General features: G+C 38.7%; 2 protein-coding genes across 2 annotated transcripts in view; both read left to right on the top strand.

Annotated features, from left to right (window-relative positions):
* The first annotated feature begins 2,361 nt into the window (after positions 1-2,361).
* mlnr (motilin receptor) lies at positions 2,362-6,597 on the top strand. Its single transcript, XM_051128635.1, has 2 exons — positions 2,362-3,265; positions 5,464-6,597. Exons 1-2 carry the CDS (start codon positions 2,536-2,538, stop codon positions 5,799-5,801), a joined length of 1,068 nt encoding a protein of 355 aa, XP_050984592.1. The 5' UTR covers positions 2,362-2,535; the 3' UTR covers positions 5,802-6,597.
* Positions 6,598-20,244: 13,647 nt separating this feature from the next.
* Positions 20,245-24,458, top strand: part of zgc:153184 (uncharacterized protein LOC751652 homolog) — a 33,146-nt gene continuing 28,932 nt past the window's right edge. Inside the window, exon 1 of the mRNA XM_051128639.1 lies at positions 20,245-20,508. Coding sequence (XP_050984596.1) covers positions 20,503-20,508 — 6 coding nt within the window. The 5' untranslated portion in view covers positions 20,245-20,502. The remainder of the gene's footprint in view (positions 20,509-24,458) is intronic.

The following is a 24,458-nucleotide window of genomic DNA, read 5'->3' on the forward strand; positions in this document are numbered from 1 at the left end:
CTTGTGCACAATTCAGAATTGATTTGAGAATGACTCCTAAATTCCAATTCAATTCTTGAATTTGAATTGATGTCAAAAATAGGATCTAGAATTACAATTCGAATTTGAATTAAAGGAAGCAGAATTGCAATTCAATACAAATTAAAAGAAATTCATATACATAAGTGAAGTGTTTAACAATGAAGCTTTACAATATATGTCAGATATGATTTCATTACATATTCTATAAATGATATTAGTTTGAACTACTTTTTTAGATTACATTAACAGGAAATGTTTCCCCCCAGCAATGAATGTTAAAAGCTCTAGTCACAGAACACATAATTAAGTTTGATTTATTGGAATTGTAATTTTGTGGAACACAATGGAACTTGACTCCATATCCCAGAATGCTTTGCTTTAAACCAAGTATTTAAAATGGTTGCCAAACAAGTAATTTATTTCAAGAATTTGATCATTATCTATATGTTGGAACAAAATGTATGCAGGGTTGAGGAGTGACTAGTTATGTGTAATGAAATTATGCTATTAAATTACAAAATTAATGTAATTGTATGTGAGATTCAACACATTCTTTCTGTTGTATGACTGTGTGGAATGTCTTTGAATTGCCATGAATTTAATTCCACTTCCTGTCATTCCAACTCCAATTCATATTCAACTTCCTGTGGGGCGGAGTCAATTCAATTCAAATTCCAACTCATGAATTGAATGGCGGCCAATTCTGAAATTCTGAATTGTGCACAAGCCTGATTAGCATGACGCAATCCGTTACGAGACACACAAGAGCCAATGGCATTTTACAACCAAGGCTGATGTAACACTTGTTCTGGCGGCATTTTTTAAATTTAGACTGAGCTTTAGGCCGGAAGGAGATGGCGATCGCGTCCATTCCTCTCACAAACCAAATGTTTTGCCTCGGAAGACTTGGAATATTAATATGTTTTTAATAAATTATGACTGTAGCTGTATCTGCCTGTTATATCTTGTTTTATTGACAAATGGTAGGTTTAGAGGCAGGGGTTGGGTTACATTCTCTGAATGTGTAAATAATGTAATGTAAACTCTTGTGTCTGTTTACATTGAAAAAATGACACCCCAACTTATATGCAATAATGGCAATATTATTACCCAATATATAATTCAATACGATAAAATTCCTAGTGCCTTTTGCATTATAACACCTAGGGTTTCTTATGTTGAAGCAATGAAGGACCCTGCATGTCGAAAAATTACACTAAAGAGGTACCCTGTGTGTCAAAAAGTGACGCCAAATGGTCCTGACCAAGCATCAGTATGTGACGAGTAGGGAGTGAGAATGTTTTGTTTTCTTTCCCTTAAGCACATTTAAATCAATTTTTCAGATTTCATGCATCATATGATTTAATAAAACAAAATCTAATTTCACGGAATCTACATAATCTAAATATGTACACTTATACCTACTAAACACCATAATCATAATGCTTTTACTATTATATATTAATTATGGAAAGTGGTAAAACGTTCAGATGTTGTGTTGAGATTCAGAGATCCAGACTTTCTGACCAGACTGTGCACAAAAGCTTATTCTCCTGCTTATGGTTACATTTCGTCCACAAAGAAAGAGCCACCAGGGTCACTGGGTTGGAGTGCTCACTCCAGACAGATTGTCCATTAAATTAGATTATTCTTCAGCACTTGAATCAAGTGTTAAAGCATATTACGAAGACATTAAGATGATCGAAATGTACTTGTCTGATATGTTTCAAAACAGATCTGAAGTGAACACAACGCACCTGGCACACCAGCAGCGTCTTTGTGCATCAACTGTATGAATAAAGATTGTGTTAAACATTGCCAATGTAAATACTGTTCATAAGTAAAATACACAGTTAGGTCATCGTTTTTGTTCAGTATATCTTTTGAACTGGAAAAACAATATGCTTATTGAAATTTAAGGACGTATTTTCAGCAAGAAGGCATTTTGAAATATGCTTGGGTCACAGCTCTCATTTCTTCATTAATTTGACAGGCTTTCATTTTAGATGTTGATAGAAAACTACCAAAAATGATTTGGTTTAAAGATTGCATGTTCAATATTTTGTCTGAATAATTTCATTGTATAAAACATCATAAATGCTGATATACAAATAATGAAATTCATATTAGTAGACAGTTAACATTTATACATGAATCAAGAGCTGATCATTTAAATGCACACATTGAAAGCCAAAGCCCCACCTCTCACCTCAATCCTTATCTGTCTACTGTCTCCACCTCTTCTGATCTCACTATTTAATTAAGAACATGACTTAGTGATATATTGCACGCACACAGTAGAGGAGAGGTGATTCTCTCATTTGCAGCAGAGCACCAGATACAACCACACATCTTTTTCACGTCCTGTTTAAACGCACCACCTCTTTGGTTCCACCTTCCCTGATGCTGAAATGAACTTTCAACAAAGGAGTCACATCCTCTTGTAAACGTCTTTTATACACTTACCACAATCTCTTAAACCTTATCAAGAGGCACTTGCAGACTTGCATCAATATGGAGGAGTTCATGGAGGATCACCATTGCGGAGACTCTCTCTTCCCAACCTCTACCCTGATTCCTGTCACCACCATTTGCATCCTGCTCTTCATCGTCGGCATAACCGGCAACACCATGACCATCCTCATTATCCAGCGCTTCAAGGACATGAAGACCACCACCAACCTGTATCTCTCCAGCATGGCCATCTCAGATCTTGTCATCTTCCTCAGCCTCCCCTTCGACCTCTACCGCCTCTGGAAGTACGTACCCTGGGTCTTCGGGGAGCTGGTGTGCCGTCTGTCACACTACATCAATGAAGGATGCACCAACGCCACCATCCTCCACATCACAGTGCTCAGCATGGAGCGTTACCTGGCCATCTGCTTTCCTTTCAAAGCCAAGGCTGCCATTACCAAGCGAAGAGTCAAGTATGTCATTCTGGCTCTGTGGGGATTCGCCCTACTATCTGCTGCGCCAGTGTTCTTCCTGATGGGTGTGGAGTACGAGAACGAGACGATGCCTGACCCAGACACTCGGCAATGCAAGCACACACGCTATGCCATTGAATCAGGGCTTCTGCACACCACTATCTGGGTGTCGACCGCCTACTTCTTCTGCCCCATGTTTTGCCTACTCTTTCTGTATGGATCCATTGGTCGAAAGTTGTGGAAGAGTCGTCATGAACTTCATGGGCCCAATGCAGCAGCCAGACAGAAGGTTAACAGGCAGACTGTCAAGATTCTGGGTGAGTGGGTCTTGGGAATTGTTGAGACTGGAATTTACTATATACTAGACTTTTAACGTCTGAACAGATTTTAAAACACTATGCATCATTCCTTTGCTGCATTTTAAAATGGTTACAGAGAAAATGTGGGCATCCCTGCTGAAAAAAAACCCAGCTAAAATCAGCCTAAGCTGGTTGGCTAGTCTTGGCTGGTTTAAGCTGGAAGTAGCTGGTTTTAGCTGTTCTCCCAGCCTGGCCAGGTTGGTCAGGCTGGTTTGGTTTTAGCTGGTGAGCAGGCTGGTTTTAGAGGGGTTTTGGCCACTTCCTTAGACATTAGACACATTAGACGTTTATTATGTAACTTTTCATAACTCATCAAACTCATGCAGAGTTTGCCATGAAGGTGCATGAAAAAAGACTGCGTTCTAAAATCGGATCCAAATATCAGACATGGTGCCCATTATAATCTATGCAATTTGTCTGCCTAAAATCTGCAGATGGTCTCTGGTTTTATGCAACTAACGTCAACTCAAAATGCAATCAGTGTAAAAAAAAAACAAATCTTGTAGTGTAAATAGTCACGCAAGGTTTGTGCTGTAAACATAAAAGAGTCTCAAATCTCTAATCACAAGGTGTGTTGAAGAAAGATGTGCAGTTACTTTATGGTCATGCTAATGATTTTTGCCTGATGGACCCTAAAACAAAAACTGGAGAGACCCAATGCATATTTAGAGATCAGAATGTCATCAGACATAGAGGTAGGCTCCTTTGACTTTCCTTTGTTAGTGACCTCAGTTTCTGAAATTGTGTCAGAAATGTGGCCATGAAAATCATCAAACAGAAGGTACCTCTAGTAAAGTTCACACAAAGTTCAATGACATAGACTAAATTAATGCTAAGGATATAAATCTGTTATAAATAAACAATGTTCTAAACTGTTATTAAATTATATATGTGATTTGTATATATTTGTACATAAAATTTTGCAATAATATTATTAAAATGTGTTAATAATATTTTTAGGATGTTTTGACTAATGTGGCACAGTCAATATGTTATTCAATTGATAAAATGTGCATTAAGAAAGTTAAATGCCATACATATAATTTAGATCATTTTAGGCTTATAATGCAGCAATATGTTTTAAGATCCCAGTCTTAGAGACTAGAGGAAAATGGGATCCTGGATCATGATGAGTCCATGACTGGAAAGGACTACTTTTTTCTGTTACAAAGTGTTTTTACCATTACAATTTGCAATACATGCTTTTGACACGCTTTCTAACCCAAAACATAGGCTCATTCCCATTAGAAAATCCACAAGGAGCACTAAATGTGTGCCATTTCCTCTTTACAATTTTTGAAAAATAACTCTTTTCCCAATGTTTGTTACAAATTAAAGTTGTTTTGAAATCTACAACTTAGACTTGACCAAAATAATGTTAATGTTAATATATATTGTTGCTACAATCTACCCCACTACCAATGTGAGCTGTAGCGCTATGTGACAATTATTCTACTGTACTTGTAACTATTGAATAAATACATAAAGAGAAGTAGATTAAACAAATCTTGATTTTATTTTCTCAAATTAGTTTTTTTTTTTTTTTTAAATCTGTCTAAAAGTTGTATTTGTAGACTACGGTTAAAAAGAATAACTGTAATTTCATCACTCTCCCTAATTTCTAAGGGGTAAAAGTGAAAGTTACTCTCATTCTTCACCATCTAAATCAGGGATGGGCAACTTCGTTCCTGGAGGGCCACTGTTCTGCAGAGTTTAGCTCAAACCCTAATTAAAAACACCTGCCTGTAGCTTTTTAGTGATCTTAAAGATATTGATAGCTTGTTCAGGTGTAATTGATTAGGGTTGGGGCTAAACTCTGCAGAACAGTGACCCTCCAGGAACAAAGCTGCCCATCCCTGGTCTGAAGTGACTAGGGTGAGACATGAATATTGTCTTATCTAAATTAGTACCAGTAGAAATGTCTTTGCAGTGTAAATGAATGATGTCAACTTGTGTGAAAAGAAGCCTGACAGATCTTGTAAATATGTATCATCTTGTCTGTTTATCAGTCTTGTTTATTTTTGTTTGATTAACAAGTCTGGCTGTTTTGTTTATTAGAAGTCTTCATAAATCAGTCTCAGTATGCAACCACCCAGAACATGGACAAGTCTCATTCTTCTATTAACCCCGTGTCCTGTCTCCCTCTCTTCTCCTAGCTGTTGTTGTGTCGGTCTTTGCCATTTGCTGGCTGCCTTACCACATTGGTCGGTTTCTCTTCACACATGTGGATGACTACCACTCCGCCCGCCTCAGCCAGAACTTCAACGTGGCCTCCATGGTGCTCTTCTACCTGAGCGCCTCAATTAACCCCGTCCTCTACAACCTCATGTCTAACAAGTATCGCTCTGCTGTCAAACGCCTCTTCCTGTTGCCCCGCAGGCGCCACCACGGGCCCAACCGGAGACATATCTCGACCCGTGATGACATCACCATGTGCACAGAGACATTCAATGGGGTAAAAGAGACCGTGATGACAGAGGAGGCCCTACGGTAACATCATCCTTGCTGAAGAGGAACTCAGGAACCTGGGAGAAGAGAAGAAAGTGTGGGATTATTGGATAAGAGCTGGAGTGATTGGTGTGACGGAAATGAAAAATGAGTTTGGAACTGACTCACATTGTGAGTGGAAACAGCTTGTGACTGTGACTGTGCCGGGGGAGATGACTCATAAATGAAAGGCTTCACATAAATGCATAATATCACAGTTATTATACAGTTATTACACACTGTAATGATTGATCATTGTAGTGATAGTAATCATGTTGTCTAGATCAATAACATATAATAGGTTTCGTAAATAACTACTTGATAAATGTCAATATTGTGACTAGAATGACTAAATTTTGACATTTTTATTATACAAAAAAACTAGTTGTGCTGAAAGAAACTGCAAACCACTGGAGACACATATAAATGTGGTGTGAAAATCATTTTAATGCTTCTCTCTCTTTAAATGCGTGCTGCATCTGAGCTCATAAATGAAATGTGGCAGCCTTTAGGCAGCATTTGTGTGCTTTAACATCACTATTGTATTACACAGCAACATAAGCCATTTTACAGAATGACTTACAGAATGCATGATCTAAATCTTTAAATTCCAAATAAACCTGTTTATCATTCAGTGCATGGCAAAATGGTGATTCTTTACATCATAACCACTAAGTTATGTTATAATCTTGTTGTGGTGATGTGTTATTTGTATTTTAATGTACTTGTGTCTTCAAATGATTCTATTTTGCTCTGTTTGATGTCATTTCCTTCGCACATATTTGTATTATAGTATTAATATGTGTATTCTACTTTAACCATTAAAAAAACTATATAATATTAGTATAACAGTATTGTAATCATTATAATATAGTGTATTACATATTATATATATTATAGTATGATCATTATAATATAGTGTAATTAATAAGTAATATAATATTTATCTTTTATAGATGGAAAGTAGTTTCTTTTTAGTGGCTTTTGAAACTACATTAAATCTAAGATACTGAACAATTTTTTCAGTGGTAATCTAAACACAAAAAGTTAACTTTAAAAAATAATTTTGTTAGACAATAAAACATTCTAATAAAATGTGAACCCTGTGTTTCATTTGTTGTACTATTTGAACTTTTTAAAATTAATTAAATTATAATAATTTTAATTATAAAATATTATAATTATTTTTTAAATTAATGATATTCTAATCTTTTTAAGATCAAATTTATAGTCATTGTTTGTTTGTTTGTTTGTTTATTTTACAATTTTCATATAAAATGTGGATCAAAGTAAGAATTGAAAAGATGCGTTGAAGTATTTTTTTTTTTATAAATTGCATAAGTAACTGACAACCTCCACTGTTTTTAAGAAATTAGCTGTACAATGGCAGTGCATTTCCAGTAGGGGGGGGGCTACTCTCTTAAATGCTTGAAAAAAATAACTTTTGGGAAGTGAGAGCAATATTTTGTATTATAAAATAACAAATATTTAATAAATACATCAAATTAAATAAAATATTTAATCAAATATATTTCATAAAAATTTTTAATTTATATTTCATTTTTATCAAGTTTATGGATTCAAACAAACAAACAAATAAATGAATGAATAAATATATAAATAAATAAATACCAGACAAGATCTGCAAAAAATTACCTTACAATATTTGTTTTTAAGCATTCTTGTATAGTAGTTTTATTTAGATTTTTGTTCCTAGAATTGTTCAATATTTAAATATTATTTAATATTTTAACATCCATGTTTTAAATATTTATTAGTATATATCTATCATTAATATAACAATCATTCTGTGAGAACAGTCTTTAAACAGTCCAGCTATTTTACTGCCGGCATGTATTTTAATGACACAGTAGTGTGTAACGTGGTGTGAGATCATTAATAGAGGTTTGTTCCCACATGACTGAACTACTGTATCTGGTGTCAGGAAAGAAGGGTCACGGGAAGCATTGAGACATTATTTCCTCCATCAGACAGCCATGTGTTTGGAATGTCCTTGTCTTCCTCGTGGCGTTCTTCCAAACACCTTCAAAGCACTGTTATCAGAACTCAGCGTTGTTGTGTTCAGCTTTGGCCAGCCTCTTGACAGAGAGCTTGTTTGCTCTGAGCTAATCTCAAACTCCACAGGACGTGAGCTCACTCAGCTGTGGCCATGTTTATAAATATGGGTATAAAAGGAGAAGGAAGGGTTCTTTATCACAACGCAGCCTTGAAACTGAGCACTCAATGCTATTCTTGATCAACAGATTCTAAAAAAGGACTTATTGTTCATTATAGAACGGATCATTTATTTTTAATTGAAAAATTGTGGATAATTGAAAATTATGGAATCTCGGTGGATAGAGTAGGTCATCCGAGTCCTTTTCACCTATACTGTTTTTTGAATACTGTCAATTTGGACATGCTACTCTTTAGCATACTATATACAGTGCCTTGCGAAAGTATTCATACCCCTTCATTTTTTTTATGGTTTTATGTTGCAACCTTATGTTAAAATGCTTTAAATTACTTGTTTTTACACATCAGTCCACACTCCATACACCATATTGGCAAAGCACAAAACATGTTTGTAACAACTTTGCAGATTTATTAGAAATAAACAACTGAAATGAAAAAATAAAAGTAAAATGCATATCAGAGCAAAAACCAAGCCCTGAGGTCAAAAGATCTGCCTGTAGAACTCAGAAACAGGACTGTGTCAAAGCAAAGATTTGGGGACAAGTTAAAAAAAAGGTTCTGCTGCATTCAAGGTTCACAGAAGCATATAGCCTCCATTATTCATAATGGAAGAAGTTTGAAACAACTAGGACTCTTCCTAGAGCTGGCCTCCTGGCCAAATTGAGCAATTGATGGAGAAGAACCTTGGTTAGACGGACCAAGAAGCTGATAGTGACTCTAGTTGGCCTCCATGATCATATACGCAGATGGGAGAAACTGACATATAGACATACATCACTGCAACAATTCAGTCTGGTTATTATGGTGGTGTGACAAGACTCAGTCCTCTCCTCAATGAAGACACATGAAAACCCCCTTGGAATATGCAACAAAGCACCTAAAGAACTCTCAGATTGTGAGAAACAAGATTCTCTGGTCTGATGAACCTCAGTTCCAAGCATACATGTATGAGGAAACCAGGCATTGCTCATCACCTGCAATACCATCCCAATAGTAAAGTGTGGTGGTAGCAGCCTCTGTCAGGGTTCTGTCAGTCTAGTTTTCTTGTGGTTTTGTGACAGAACCCTGGCACTCCCATCATGTCTTGTTTTCATGTTGTCTGCGTGCCTTGTTTCTTGTTGGAGCATGGTGTTCGGATCCTGGCACTCATATCTGTTGAGTTCAGTTTCAGTTTCGTGTCGGGGTCCAGACACTGGTGCTTTATGTTTTGCTGTCCATGTGCTTGTGTTTTTGCTTTTATGTGAGCACATGGCTTTTGTCTTATTTCCATGTGCTCTCATGTCTATTGTCTTGGCCCTGCCCATCTTGTTACTTGATTATTGGTTCATTTGCCCCAACTCTGTTCCCTCATTATCTGCCTCATTTGCTCCCTATTTATTTTCCTGTGCTAGTTTGTTATCGCATGTTGCATGTTTCTGTCCTGCACCTTGCCTGTTTCTGTCCTGCCAAGCCTGCCATGTTGCCAGCAGTGTTTTCCCCCACGGGGCCGTTTTTGTTGTTTATTTTGTAATAAACTATTCCCCTGGGCAGAAGATTCACCTTCCAACAGGATAATAACCCTAAGCACACAGCAAGAGTGGCTTACAGACAACTCTGTGAATGTACTTGAGTGGCCCAGCTAAAGCCTGGCCTTAAACCCAATCAAATATTCCTGGAGAAACCTGAAAATGTCTGCCAGCCCCCATTCAAGCTAACCAAGCTCGAGAGGTGAGGAGAACAGCAGATAATTGATATCAGAAATACAGATGTGCAAAACTCGTCGCATTATACCCGAAAAGACTTGAGGCTGTAAAGGTGCTTCTAAGTATTGAGTTAAGGGTATGAATACTTATGCAATGTACCTATTTCAGTGTTTTATTTTTTAATAAATTTGCAAAGCTGTCACACATTTTTTTGTGCTTTGTCATTATGGAGTGTAGATTGATGTGGGGAAAAAAAGAAATTCAAAGCAGTCTAACATAAAAAAAATGTTAGACTATAAAAAATGAAGGGCTATGAATACTTTCACAAGGCACTGTAGAAACATGCAGATAAATTCACAAAGTAACAGAGGCTGGAACAAGGGACAAGTGAAAGTAATTAATTCATTACTAATTAATTTATTAACTAATGAGGGTATATGGAAACCAGTAAGACAGGCAATGAAACAGGAACTAAACACGGGAAGACAGAATAGAGGAACAATGGGAATAAAACATTACAAAATGAGTCTTAAAACAAAACAAAACAAAACAAGGGAACATATAACAATTAAATTAGTGTAAAACCGTTAAATTACTTAAAACTCCAGTCCACCCTGTTACATTAATGCTACTTGCTCTTTAAAATCTTGGAACAAAAACAATTGGAAAGCAACTCCAATTGTATCAGTTATAAACTCTTTTATAAAACATTTGGTTGTTTTGTTCAATTCATGCACAAGATGGTCAGTTGATTAGGGCAGTACCACTGTCATTACAAGTCAAGTGGATTATTTATCTGCAATTTTCTTTTTCATGCTTTGCCTTGTTGTTTTCTTTTGTACACACAGAGAGCCTCTTCATATTCCTCTGTCACATGCTTGACATATGAACTACACTCAGAGTGTCTGTTTTTGCTCTGTGTTCAGTAAAATGCTTCTTCCCTCTGACAAAGTAGTGCAGGAAATAAGCATTATATAAGCTATCATCTTAAATGCCAACTTCCTTTTTTCATGGGCATCTTTAGAGTTATATACCACATTTTAAAGCACGCAGGCATAGTGTTGACTGAATGATAAATACATATGCATAAAGAAATATACACCTACAGTATGTTTTCGGAAATGATACTCGAATGTTTGACGATTTGAACACAATATGATGCGCACACTAAAACAGAATTCAGCCTTAGCTATGATCAGTGTTGGAGGTAACGCATTACAAGTTACAAGTTACATAATATTATTACTTTTTCCAAGTAACTAGTAAAGTAACGCATTACTTTTTAATTGACAAGAAAATATCTGAGTTACTTTTTTCAAATAAGAAACACCAGTTACTTTTCCCCCCATATAGTGATTAAAAGCTCAGCTTTCCCCATGCTGAGAGAAATCGGGAGTAAGATGTTAGTTCTAGAATAAATATAAACATGCATTAATTCATCTCACATACAAAAAAACTGATTCAGTATTCCTCAACATGAATAAAAACAGTAAAATTCAACTCAGAATATGACGCAAACCTGCAATAATTAAATATGTTAAATAATACAAATATCCTTCTTTATCCTTCAAATATCCTAACTTTTTATATTGAAAACAAACAAGCAAGCCCTGCCCAGATTTAAAAAGTAACGCAAAAGTAAAGTAATGCATTACTTTCCATAAAAAGTAACTAAGTAATGTAATTAGTTACTTTTTTAGGGAGTAACTCAATATTGTAATGCATTACTTTTAAAAGTAACTTTCCCCAACACTGGCTATGATACTGAACATGTAAGGAAGTGGACTGGACAACTTGGTAAGTAAACATAAATAAAGTTTATTAACAGGAAGAGTTCGACATCAAATAATAGGTAAGGAACTTAAGGTCAGAAATAACTGAAGAATCACTTTTGGAAGTCTAAACAGTCTTTTTCATTGCAGAAGGATGACGAACTGGAGGATAGCAGACGAGATGACCACGACCACACACACACCACTGACCAGACGAGGACGAGGAGGGGATTCCGAGGACTTGGAGAAACACGGAGGGTCAAGGAGCACACTAGGAGAAAGCAGGTAAGGTAAGAGGTAAGTATAGCAGCCGCTATGAGAACACAAGAGTCCACTTTCATGCATACGAGCTTGGACACTGACTGAACTGGTGTGTGTGTATATATATGGTCGTGAAGAGTGAGATCAGGTGGTGATGACAGGTGTGTCTGATTAGTACTCAGGTGACAGCGATCGTTGTGAAGAAGTGAGGGTGGAGCCTGGTGTGGATGTAACATTACCCCCCCCTCCAGGGCCCCCTCCCGAAGCCGGACCCCTCCGACGCCGTGGTGGTCGACCTCTACCTCAGGGTGCTGGACGATGAGGGTGAGTTTCATGGAATTCTTTCAGGAGTGTGTCATCCCTCTCTAGGGACCCAGGACCTCTCTTCTGGGCCATAGCCCTCCCAGTCTAAGAGGTATTCCAGTTTACCACCACAACGTCGGGAATCCAGGATTTCCTTGACCTTGTAGATAGTTCCCTCTTCGACGACTATAGGAGGAGGGGGTTCTTCTTCACCAGGCACTGTGGAGACAAGAAGAGGATCGTGAAAGGGTTTGAGTAGTGAAACATGGAATGTAGGATGAATCCTGTAGTGAGGTGGGAGTTGAAGACGGTAGGTGACCGGGTTGATCTGCTCCACTATTGTGAAGGGACCAACAAACTTGGGACTCAGCTTCCTACTGGGCAGGCGTAGGCGAATGTCCCGAGTTGACAACCAGACCCTATGACCTACTTGATACACTGGAGCCTCAGATTGACGGGAATCAGCGTTGGTCTTTTGTCTACGCACTGCCCTCTGGAGATGTTGATGAGCTTCGTCCCAGACCCTCTCACTCTCCCGGAACCAGTAATCTACCGCAGGCACGTCAGATGGTTCTCCCGACCAGGGAAAGAGTGGGGGCTGGAAGCCGAGTATGCATTGAAATGGGGTGAGTCCGGTGGTAGCCTGTCGAAGAGAGTTCTGAGCATACTCAGCCCAGCCCAGGTACTGGTTCCAGGTGCTTTGGTGGCCGTGGCAGAAGGTACGGAGGAACCGCCCCACTTCCTGGATCTTCCTTTCTGTCTGCCTGTTAGTCTGAGGATGGTAGCCAGAGGAGAGACTAACGGTCACACCTAGGAGCCGGAAGAATGCCCGCCATACCCGGGATATAAATTGTGCCCCTCTGTCAGATACGATATCTTCAGGTAATCCATAAAGTCGGAATACGTGGTCGAATAGTAGTTGGGCTGTCTCCCAGGCAGTGGTAAGACCCTTAAGAGGGATGAGACGACAGAATTTAGAAAATCGGTCCACTATAACTAAAACACAAGTGTTACCTCCGGAAGCGGGTAAGTCGGTGATAAAATCAACCCCTAGGTGTGACCAGGGGCGGTTAGGTGTGGGGAGTGGCAGAAGTTTTCCAGATGGTAGATGTTTAGGGGTCTTCGATATGGCGCATTCCCGGCACCCTCTCACGTACCTTTGCACATCTTATTCCATCAACCTGGCGGAGGAGCTGGAGCGGGTTCAACAGCGGCTGGAGGGGTCACCCACTGAATGGGACTTACAAAGATTCGTTCAGGTAGGATGGGCTCTACTAACTCTGGTTCCTCCTTGGTGGCATGGAGTCGAGATAGAGCGTCAGCTCTCACATTCTTGGGTCCAGGTCGATAAGAGATGGTAAATCTGAATCTTGTAAAAAAGAGAGCCCATCGAGCTTGCCGAGGGTTGAGACGTTTAGCTTCACGTAAATACTGTAAATTTTTATGATCAGTAAGTACCTGAAAAGGGTGGACTGACCCCTCCAACCAGTGCCTCCATTCTTCCAGAGCCAGTTTTATGGCGAGAAGTTCTCTGTTTCCAATATTCCAATAATTTCTCTCCGCCGGGGTCAATTTCTGGGAAAAGTAGGCACACGGTTTTAGTTGTGGAGGGTTCCCCTGCTGCTGGGAAAGAACAGCTCCGACTCCAGTCGTGGAGGCGTCCACCTCGACCACAAAGCGTTTCTCAGGATCTGGATGGATTAAAACGGGTGCAGAGGTAAAAGCAGTTTTACGTTTGTGGAAGGCTCGTGAGGATTCTGGGTTCCAAAGGAGCGTCTTCGGTTTTCCCTTGAGTAGAGAGGTGAGGGGGCTAGCTACGTCACTATACTTGTCAATGAACCTTCGATAAAAATTAGAAAATCCCAAAAACCTCTGTAACTCCTTGATAGAAGTGGGAACCGGCCAGTTGGTGATGGCCTTAATTTTACCTTGATCCATGCTGATCCCAGACTGATCAATGTTGTACCCTAGGAACTGGGTAGATGGTTGGTGGAAGGAACACTTCTCCGCCTTTAAAAACAACTGGTGTTCTCGGAGCTTGGTGAGTACCTTGTGAACATGTTGGCGGTGTTCCTGGAGACTGGAGGAATAGATCAAAATGTCATCTATGTAAATGACAAGGAATTTGTGTAGGTACTCACGGAAAATCTCGTGCATAAAGTCTTGGAATATGGATGGTGCGTTAACTAATCCATACGGCATCACCAGATATTCATAGTGCCCAGTGGGGGTGATGAATGCCGTCTTCCATTCGTCTCCGTGACGAATCCGAACTAGATTATATGCACTGCGCAGATCCAGTTTAGTGAAGATCTTTGCTCCTCTTAACTTCTCCAGTGCTGAAGGGACAAGAGGCAGAGGGTATTTAAAAGGTACGATTACCTTATTTAATGCTCTGTAATCGATACATGGACGGAGCCCTCCATCTTTCTTGGCGACGAAAAAGAAGCTGAAAGCAGCAGGGGAAGTCGATGGACGGATGTAACCATGTTGAAGTGCCTCTTTAATGTATTCCTCCATAGCTTGATTTTCTGGAATCGATAATGGATAGATCCTTCCTTTGGGCACTCCGGGAGCATCCGGGAGCAGATCAATTGCACAGTCCCATGGGCGATGAGGTGGCAGGCGAGCAGCTCTCCTGGGGCAGAATACATCTTAAAAGGCACGATAATCTGGTGGGATGACAACAGATTGTCTTTCAACAGGACTTTCAATAGAAGTGGTACATACTTGCAGAGAACGAGGAGAACGGAGAGGTAAACTGGGGAAGCATTCAGGCCAGCAATGCGGGCCCCACTTTAGGATCTCCCCTGAGCCCCAGGAGAGGATGGGATCATGCCTCGCCAGCCACGGACGCCCCAATACCACATCCATTGTCGAGCCCTCCAGAACCAGGAACCAGATGTCCTCCTCGTGCCATTGACCCACGCGTAGATGTACCGGCCCTGCACGACATTGTACGTCTTGATCAGACAAAGGTTTCCCAGTGACAGATTGAACTTGATATCTTAATTCAGTAGGTGTGATTTTGATCCCTAGACGTCGTGCGAGATGACCAGCGATGAAGTTACCCGCAGATCCCGAGTCGATAAGGGCTGCTACTGTAATGGAGACACTCGGAGCAGTAAGTGTTACAGGTGATGTGAACGGGTACATGTTTTCGTGCATGGGTAAAATGGTACTCACCACCGGCCGCGGAGGACGGCGAGGGCAGTCTTTAATGAGGTGATCTGATTGCCCACAATAAAGGCATAACCCCATAGTGATCCGTCGCTGACGTTACCTTGGGGTTAATCGACGATTGTCAAGCTGCATGGGTTCTGACGATGGTTCTGGAGGGTGGTGAATCTCTGGCGGACGGGGGTTCAATGTTGTAGTGCTAGTAGGATGCTGAGAATAGGCTGTTACCCGAGCTGAACAGCGTAGAGCCAGCTGAATGAAGCGTTCCAATCCGATTGCGTCATCGTACGGCGCCAGCATCAGACGGAGATTGGATTCTAAACCCTGCCGAAACGAAGTTACCAAAGCCCTTTCGTTCCATCCACTCGCGGCCGCCAAAGTCCGAAACCTGACGGAATATTCGTGCACAGTGAGGTTATTTTGATGAAAATGATACAACTCTTCACCTGCTGATGACTCGTGATCAGTCCGTCCGAAAACTTCCAGGAAATGCTGAGAGAAAGCAGCGTACGAACTCACAGCCGGCCCCGCTTGATTCCATATAGATTCGGCCCATCGTAATGCTGTACCGGAAAGACAGGAAATGATATATCCTATTTTAGCACTGTCAGTATTATATACATTCGGATAGGTAGCGAAAGTGATGGAGCATTGTAACAGAAATCCCTTGCAATCCCCCGCCGCACCAGAGAAAGGCGTCGATCGCACCATGGGACATACTACCGTGGCGGATGAAGAAGGATTGTTTACTTCCGGGTTTTGAGTCTGGGTTGTTGAAGGATTTGATGCCGTTGGTGTGGTGGGTGTGGGAAGGTTCCTTCGGGATGCGTCCACAAGTTCCCGAAACGGTCCAAGCTTCTGTAAGGAAGTGGACTGGACAACTTGGTAAGTAAACGTAAATAAAGTTAATTAACAGGAAGAGTTCGACATCAAATAATAGGTAAGGAACTTAAGGTCAGAAATAACTGAAGAATCACTTTTGGAAGTCTAAACAGTCTTTTCCATTGCAGAAGGATGACGAACTGGAGGATAGCAGAGGAGATGACCACGACCACACACACACCACTGACCAGACGAGGACGAGGAGGGGATTCCGAGGACTTGGAGAAACACGGAGGGTCAAGGAGCACACTAGGAGAAAGCAGGAAAGGTAACAGGTAAGTATAGCAGCCGCTATGAGAACACAAGAGTCCACTTTCGTGCATACGAGCTTGGACACTGACTGAACTGGTGTGTGTGTATATATATGGTCGTGAAGAGTGAGATCAGGTGGTGATGACAGGTGTGTCTGATTAGTACTCAGGTGACAGCGATCGTTGTGAAGAAGTGAGGGTGGAGCCTGGTGTGGATGTAACAGAACATGACCAAATATTATACAGTTGTATACACTACTCACGAAAAGTTAGGGATATTAGACTTTTGGGTGAAATGTATGGAAAATGGAAAATGTTCATGCTATAGTGATACTATATAGTAGAGCATTTAAGTAGAAGCATGCAATGGTAATTTCTTCATCTCAAACAATTTTTTTTAAACAAAAGCAAACAACAGTGGTGGGTATACTACAACAAAAAATGTCAATGTCTCAGTAATTTGTCATGTGTCCTTGAGCATCAATTACAGCTTGACAGAGATGTCTCTTGATGTTCACAAGTCGACTTATTGTCTGTTGAGGCATGGCATTCAACTCTTCTTGAAGGGCTGCCCTCAGGAGATTGAGGTTCTGGGGTGCAGGGTTACGACCCTCTACAGTTCAGCTGATCCCATAGGTTTTCTATGGGATTCAGGTCTGGAGAAAGTGCAGGCCACTCTATTTAAGTTTCCCCAGACTGTAGCAGCTGTTCCCTGATGATGCAACCTCGATGAGCTGGGGCATTGTCATCCGTGAAAATGAAGTTAGGCCTGTGTTGCTCATGCAGAAGCACAATGATTGAATTAATGATGTTATTCAGGTAGTATTGGCAAAGAGTATAGAAGTACCAAGAGGCGAAACTCTGTACTGATATGGGCAACAGTCTATAGATGGCGCTGCGGAGGCGTTGCCGCCATTTTGGACTGACACCTGCAAAAAGTGTGTAGAAGATGCGAGCGAGCAAGTGGCTGAAACGTAAGCAGTGTGCTGCAATAAATTGCAGCAATTATCAATCCACCAGGCATGATTTTGCGTTTCACCGGTTTCCAAGTGATCCACAAAGGTAATAATAATAAGGGGAAATATTTTAACTATGAATCGATTTTACAGTACATATTAAATTGTTAGCAGGACTGCTTGACATTAACATCTGCCAACTCGCCAAATGCAGGTTGATTTCAGCTGTAGCGGGTAACACAATTGCCGGTGGTGGTTTTGATCTCTGTTGCTTATTTGATTTTGATCTATTACTATTTTTAGTTCAGTGTTCACTTAATACATGACAAATTACAGAGACCTCACAATAGTTGGAGTCCGTGAGACAATGGTTGCTAGGTGTTCATATTTTGTGATAAATTTGAACAGTTTTTTATGAATGTGTACCATTTTTTTATAAATGTATTTTTTAATAAAAAAAAAAAAATTACATTGTGAATAAATAAATTTGAGTGTGTCTGACTCTATCACTACCAAACATCGAATCTGGTTATTTCACTACATTAAGTTTTTAACTTAACAAGGAAAAAAATACAATAGAACATAGATATGGGTAAGTAAAGGGTTTGCAGTAATTGTATCGGTTTACTTGGTAAACAGTAAGCAGTATGAAACAGTCTAGTCAATTGGTGAAGGGGACCTGTCTATAATATTTAATTTAGATATAAATACATATATATACAAACTTTACATAAGTCATTGTAAGTTGGTCAAGCGCGACTGGCTCGTATTATTCTACGGCGTTTTGTGTAGGTGTCAGTCCAAAATGGCGGCAGCACAGTTATGTCATGGGCGGAACTGTTGCTATGGAGCGTTCTATTGAGTTTCGCCTCTTGGTACTTCTATACTCTTTGGTATTGGCTTGTCACAGTACCATTCACAGGGTGTAGGGCAGTTCTGTATTGACTAGACACACCTACCCCGACTGTAACACCACCACCTCCAAAAGCTTGTCTGGTGACAACAGTGGTTGATGCATAGCATTCTCCTTGACGTCTCCGGCCATCATTAGTGCTCAGTGTGAACTGACTTTCATCAGAGAACAGTACTGAGGCCCACTGGTTCCTCAACCAGCGCAAATGCTCATGCCTATGCAAGACGATGACGCCTGTGCCTGGTGGTGTGGTCAGGTACCTTTGCAGATCTTCTAGCACACAGCCCATGCTGATGTAAGCGGTTTTGAATGGTCTGACGTGACACTCTGGAGCCTCTTATCTCCCTTAAACGTGGCTGGAGTTGAGTGGCATTGATCATCCAGTTCCGCAGGGCACTGTTAACAATGAAGCGGTCATCAGCATGGGATGTGGCCAAAGGACTACCACTATGCCTTTCTGTGACTCTTCCATTCTCTCTGTGTCTCTCTTGTAACCTGCTGATGACACTGTGTGACACTCACAGTGGCAACTTCCCTCTGAGAACATCCCGTTTGAAGCCTCGGAATGGCCAGGTACTGTTAATAAATTGTTAGGTGTCGTTTTGGTCTCACGATGTCAAAATGTGAACAGCTGCAACAGCATGATGAAGAGGACTGTTTAAATACAAATTGTCATTGAACCAGAACATTTATTGGTCGATTCATGGATCAGACACTTGTTGTAGTTTTTGCGGTTAATCACCTTGTTAGAGAACAGCATGTTATGCAATAAATACTGAAACATTGAACAGTTGGACATGTGCATTCAAAAGTTTAGGGAAGGTAAGTTCACCTGTAAAGATTATAGCGCATTTTAGCTGCATTCTGAAATTTCACCCGAAAGTTGAATATTCCTAACTTTTTGTGAGTATAATGGACTTTAACAGATGAGTTTGCTAAACTAACACAATACAACAAGATGAAGGTGTTAGCTAACACAAAAGTTACCATAGTTAAAAGGGCACCTATTATGCAAAACTCAGTTTTATTTGTTGTTTAAACATAAATGTGTGTTGGCAGTGTGTGTACACAACAACCCTATAATAATAAAAAAATCCCTTGCTCCTTTATTTTTAAACCCCATAAATCACAAGAAGTTTCTCAGAACAAGCCATTCGCAGAATCAGCAAAATGTGACATCACATTTTACAAGCCCCGCCCACGACTGTTGATGAACACTGATGCATTAGCAGAGGACCCGCCCTGAGTAAACCGCACACAATTCGCCATGTTTATCTTCACGCTAGAGCATTTAAAAGCAGCATTCAAGTAAGAAATGTCTTCTTATTAAAGCTATAGAAGTTATTCAGTCCAAAGCAGTGATGAATTTCTGCTTTTATTTTATTATTTTAGTCATATCCCGCCACCGCTGTCTTCTGGCAGCCCATCTGCTCACCCTTAGCCCACCATCTGTGCCGTGGGCTCGCTGCAGGTCTGCCAGTCTCCATCAGTGTCGAAATAAATCGAAATAACATTTCAACTACATGCAATTTGAACTACAGGCACTAGATTGCTGCAAAGGATTACTTAATTGCTCATGTACCATTCTCAAGTGTTCTTCATTTAGATTTTAGACATTACAAAATCATATATATATATATATATATATATATACATATATATATATATATATATATATATATTTACTGTAGTATGTTTTTTTTTTCGTAATTATGTCACAGTATTACAGGCAAACCTGGACATGTGGTATGTGTGTTATATGTGTATATGCACGCTCTCTCTCATTTATGCAATGAGAAAGCCAAAGTGTTTTGACCCGCTCTCTTTACGTATTCATGCACATTTTGAAATTTTTTTTTTTTTTGCAGTATTTTTAAGCGATAACGCGCATATGAAGTATAAAACACTTCGCGCCTGATGCTCACACGGATGGCATCAATATTCAAACTAAAAGTTTAAACTGGCCAAATAGTGGCTAAGAGCTTGAAGGCAGTGTACTAGGTTTTGTGACACAGCCAGTTTGTTTGTCATAATTGTTCATGACTCACATAACTGTCCGGCTTTGAGTTTTATAATACTGACATTAGTGAACGGGAAGGCAGAAGGACAGTGTCGCGCAGCTCATTCGCCTTCTCAACACTACACGGTTTCTCTTCCTTTGTCGTTTGTGTTTTTGAAGTGCTCGCAGATCTGGGTGTTGCTGACTAAAGAAACAGAAAGTACAGTGAAGCTGCTGTCAGACTGAAGAGCATAGAGACGCATCTCGATACTTCGCTGGATACAGAAGATCAACGGGATAAACGTGTTTGAGGATGGAGGTATGTCTCGTTTTATTTATCTATACATTTTTTCCTCAGGGTCTTTCAATAAAAATATTTTCAGATTCGACTGCATAGTCAAATGAAAAACGCAAGACATTCGATTTAATAACGTACAGTATATGAATCCATGTAGCCTATATGGTACTCAAATGGACTTGATAATCGTGAGAAATTTAAGTCCAATGACTTACATGTGTTTATATTGACATTTAGGTAATAGTTTATATTAACTTCTTAACATGAATAACTAGACATTTTAGAATAGTACTGAAGTGTAACATTTATTATTATGACTCTTCAGACTGCATTAGTTTACTTTAATGTCCTGTTAGGGCTTGTTTTAATAATATTTGTAAATGTCATTTAGTTATTTATAAAGTCTTGCCTTTATTGTTTAGTTCTGACCAGTTTTAGGGTTGTTGCTCTTTTAGAAATTTACCAGACTCCCTCTAAGGACTACCCCTGGTATTTAGCAACTTTAAACAAAATTGCAAAGCTTGTTATAAAATTCAAGATTTTTTATTTATTTATATTTTATTTTATTTTTTTATTTTTTTGAGAGGAAATTAAAGAAGTTAGTCGTTTGGTTACTCCTGCTATCATAATCATTTAATTTTGACCCATATGTCCTCCGAACTATCTGTAACCCTAAATCTCAGTTAGTCCACAGTGGCTGAAGTGAGCTATTGCAGATACACTATAACAGACATGTGCTGGTAAAATTACTACTTAGACTGTTTTAACCCCAAATTATCACAAAGAGAGGCAGGAAGGGCCATCGACAGAATATCCTCTGTTTGAAAAGCAAGAGCTTTGATTTTTTCTCTTAACCACAAGCATTAAAGTTCCTCACGTGACATGTGGCGGCTGGGTTGTTACTTCTGCAAGTGTAATCAAAGAGCATTCAACTCTTTCCTTGGTGTTCATCTTAAGGCCATTAAAAGGGATGTGAAATGAGGAGGTATGCTTTTCCACAAAATGTGCATGTCTGCACTACCAGTCACAAATTTGTACACTCATACAAATCTGAATATATGTTTGGAATTATCATCATAAAAGCCTTCTCTAAAGACTGTTGCATTGCTTGAAGGGCTAAAATAAGTTTTGCAGACAAATTTTGCTCAAGGATTAAAAAAATGAATGAATGAATGAATAAAGTTTTGTAGACGCATTTTGGCAAAATAATGAAAATTATTAACCTTTACATATGTATATATGTACACTGTATATGTGTAAATGTACACTGTATATGTACACTGTACACTGTATTACACTGTAAATATGTAAGGAATACTTAACGACGGGCAGTTGTGCATTATTTTTCAATAATTCTATGGATTGGTGTGTATATATATATATATATGTGTGTGTGTGTGTGTGTTTATATATATATATATATATATATATATATATATATATAGAAGGTACAGTATGCATCAGAATTCCCATACTTCTAGTTTGCTTCCACTGTTACCATTAGAAGTGTACTATTATCTAAAATGTAGAAAATAGTCGTAAAGATTGAGAAGGCAAGCATCAGTCTGTTCATTTTTAATGGAAAGTTTACATAGATGAGTGAGAGGAAGAGAGAGAGTAAATGATGACTGAGAGAGGAAACACGCTGAGGGTCATTCTCATGAGAGAAAGCTCTTCTATGTATGACTTCGACCTAGTTGAATAATGTAAAGAGAAAAGAAGAACTTACTTAACAAATTCACATCACTGCAGAAAGCAAGACCATTTGAAAAAAAAAAATCCCACATACCATCACACTTAGAAAACTTGGTATCCCCTCTGCTTGAGCATGTTGTGGAAAAAGTAAAGAGAACACAGTGTAACTGAAGATGTAAGAAAGTAGGATGGACTTACCCAGGGGTTAAATTGGGATTTGTTATGTGTGTGTGTGTGGGGGGGGTTCTATATGGTGTCAAGCTTCCTATATATACTATATATATATATATCCAAAACGCGATAAACGCTTTTTTTTTTACTTATTTATTTATTTATTTTTTTTTACAAAATTGAGTTCCTGCCAAAATCAGTATTGTTTCTGGTCGGTATTGAAAAGACAGTTTTTAATTTTACGCAATATGCGATGTCCGCCGTGTTATTCTGTCATGTTTTCTCCCTATTTTGCCAAACCGCGACAAACGCCAGTCCCGGCAAAAATGCGATACATCCGCTCAGCCAATCACAGCGCACAATTTCACGCATTGTAAACAGTAAAGGCAGCGCTTTCAGTACACCCCGCATCCTAGTTTTCAACGTTGACTAATGTACCACAGTAATATCTGGTGAATCCTTTCATAAACAAAGTGTAGAGAGAGTGTAAATAAGAGATTCACTGTGCAGTGTAGAGAGCTTCCTTGATTATAATGGAATTTTGCTCTATTTCGTCGAAACAAAGTCACAACTGAGCTACTGTACATCTCTATTCAAACACAGCGACTATTCAAATACAAGCCACTTTTGTGTTCTTCTGTGCCACCTCTGTACAAATTAATTTTGTTAATACTGATTTCATTTGATTGGTAACTTATTCTCATTTTGTTGTTTTAATTAGAAATTTAAAAAGCTTATAAAATATATTTTAAAAAATTGACATAAAAGTTGACATACTTTTAATAAAGTTAAAAAATGCGAAAAATCAAAAACAAAATCCCCCTCTAATTCACTTTAAGGAGTCAAATATCACCTCATAATGGGAAGGCTAATTTTTGATCAGATTTTTTGATTACTGATTAGAAGGTGCTTCTAAAATTTTGACTGAGCTCCTGAAGTTTTGATCTAAATCTGGATTTGAATTTTTAATGTTATTATAACCTAATGATGCTATGTGAAAGTTTGAAACAGAAAATAAGGATTCTCATCTTGACACTTTCTTGGTAAAGAAAACCCATTTTTACTCTAATTAATCAAAATTGATTTATAGTGTTTTGGAACCAAACTCGTCATATATAATTCATTTATTTTTTTTATTTTTTTATTTTTTTTTTGCAAATATGATTTATTCTGAAGCAATATTCTCATCTTTTTTCTATCAGCTGTGACATATAAATCTGCATGTTTTTTATATTTAATTCAAGGGCATTTTTTTTTACCTGTACAGAGGGCATTTCCCCCCTAACTTCATTAATATGTCATCTTTTTTTTTAAATTCTTACATTTAATCTATAAATTATATTGCAATAATATAAATATTGTTATCTATATGTTAGCTAATAAAATAATTTACACTGAAAAAAAAAATTGAAATTAATGAAATAATATTATGTGATTGTTTTAAGTATTTATTTTGAATATACACAATAAATTATGGGGGAAAATGGTACTTGTAAACAAAATTAAAATGCCAGTAGGTGATGGCAAGTGTGTAATGAGTGAGTCGTTCAGCGATTCGTTCAAACTACTGATTTATCAGATGTTTGTGCATGGGGTAATGAAACTTTGACTTGACCGGTTTGTTCAAAACAATGAATTATTCAGCAATGAGTCGAGATGCGCTGTGGTTTTGCTGTCTTTCTTTGAAATTATTTTTGCTGCTAAAATAGAACAAAAGCAGTCTGCAATACTGCGTCTAAAATGTAAGTGACCTAAAGTTATTGAACTTGAACTACTGAACAGTTGTGATGGTGAAAACGTGTGACGTTGCTTAATTAACTGTAATTTAAATATAAAAAATTAGTGGTGTAGTGGTGCCTGGAGAAGTGAGTATATGCCCCAAATACAAGCTGAAAAGAATAACTTACTTACATCTGCACGTGATTCTCCGCAATCTCTAATGAAAACTTTCAGGTTTTCTCTGTAGAGATGAACGCATTTGTTTACTGAATCCTTGGACTGAAAAGTTTACAGGGGTTCACTGGTTTAAAGAAACCATTTGCATTGTTTTCTTTATAATGTACTGATTCAAATTGGTAATCCATAATTAATTATTATTTTACCAG

The sequence above is a fragment of the Labeo rohita genome, chromosome 15, assembly GCF_022985175.1.
Source record: "Labeo rohita strain BAU-BD-2019 chromosome 15, IGBB_LRoh.1.0, whole genome shotgun sequence".
NCBI lineage: Eukaryota > Metazoa > Chordata > Actinopteri > Cypriniformes > Cyprinidae > Labeo > Labeo rohita.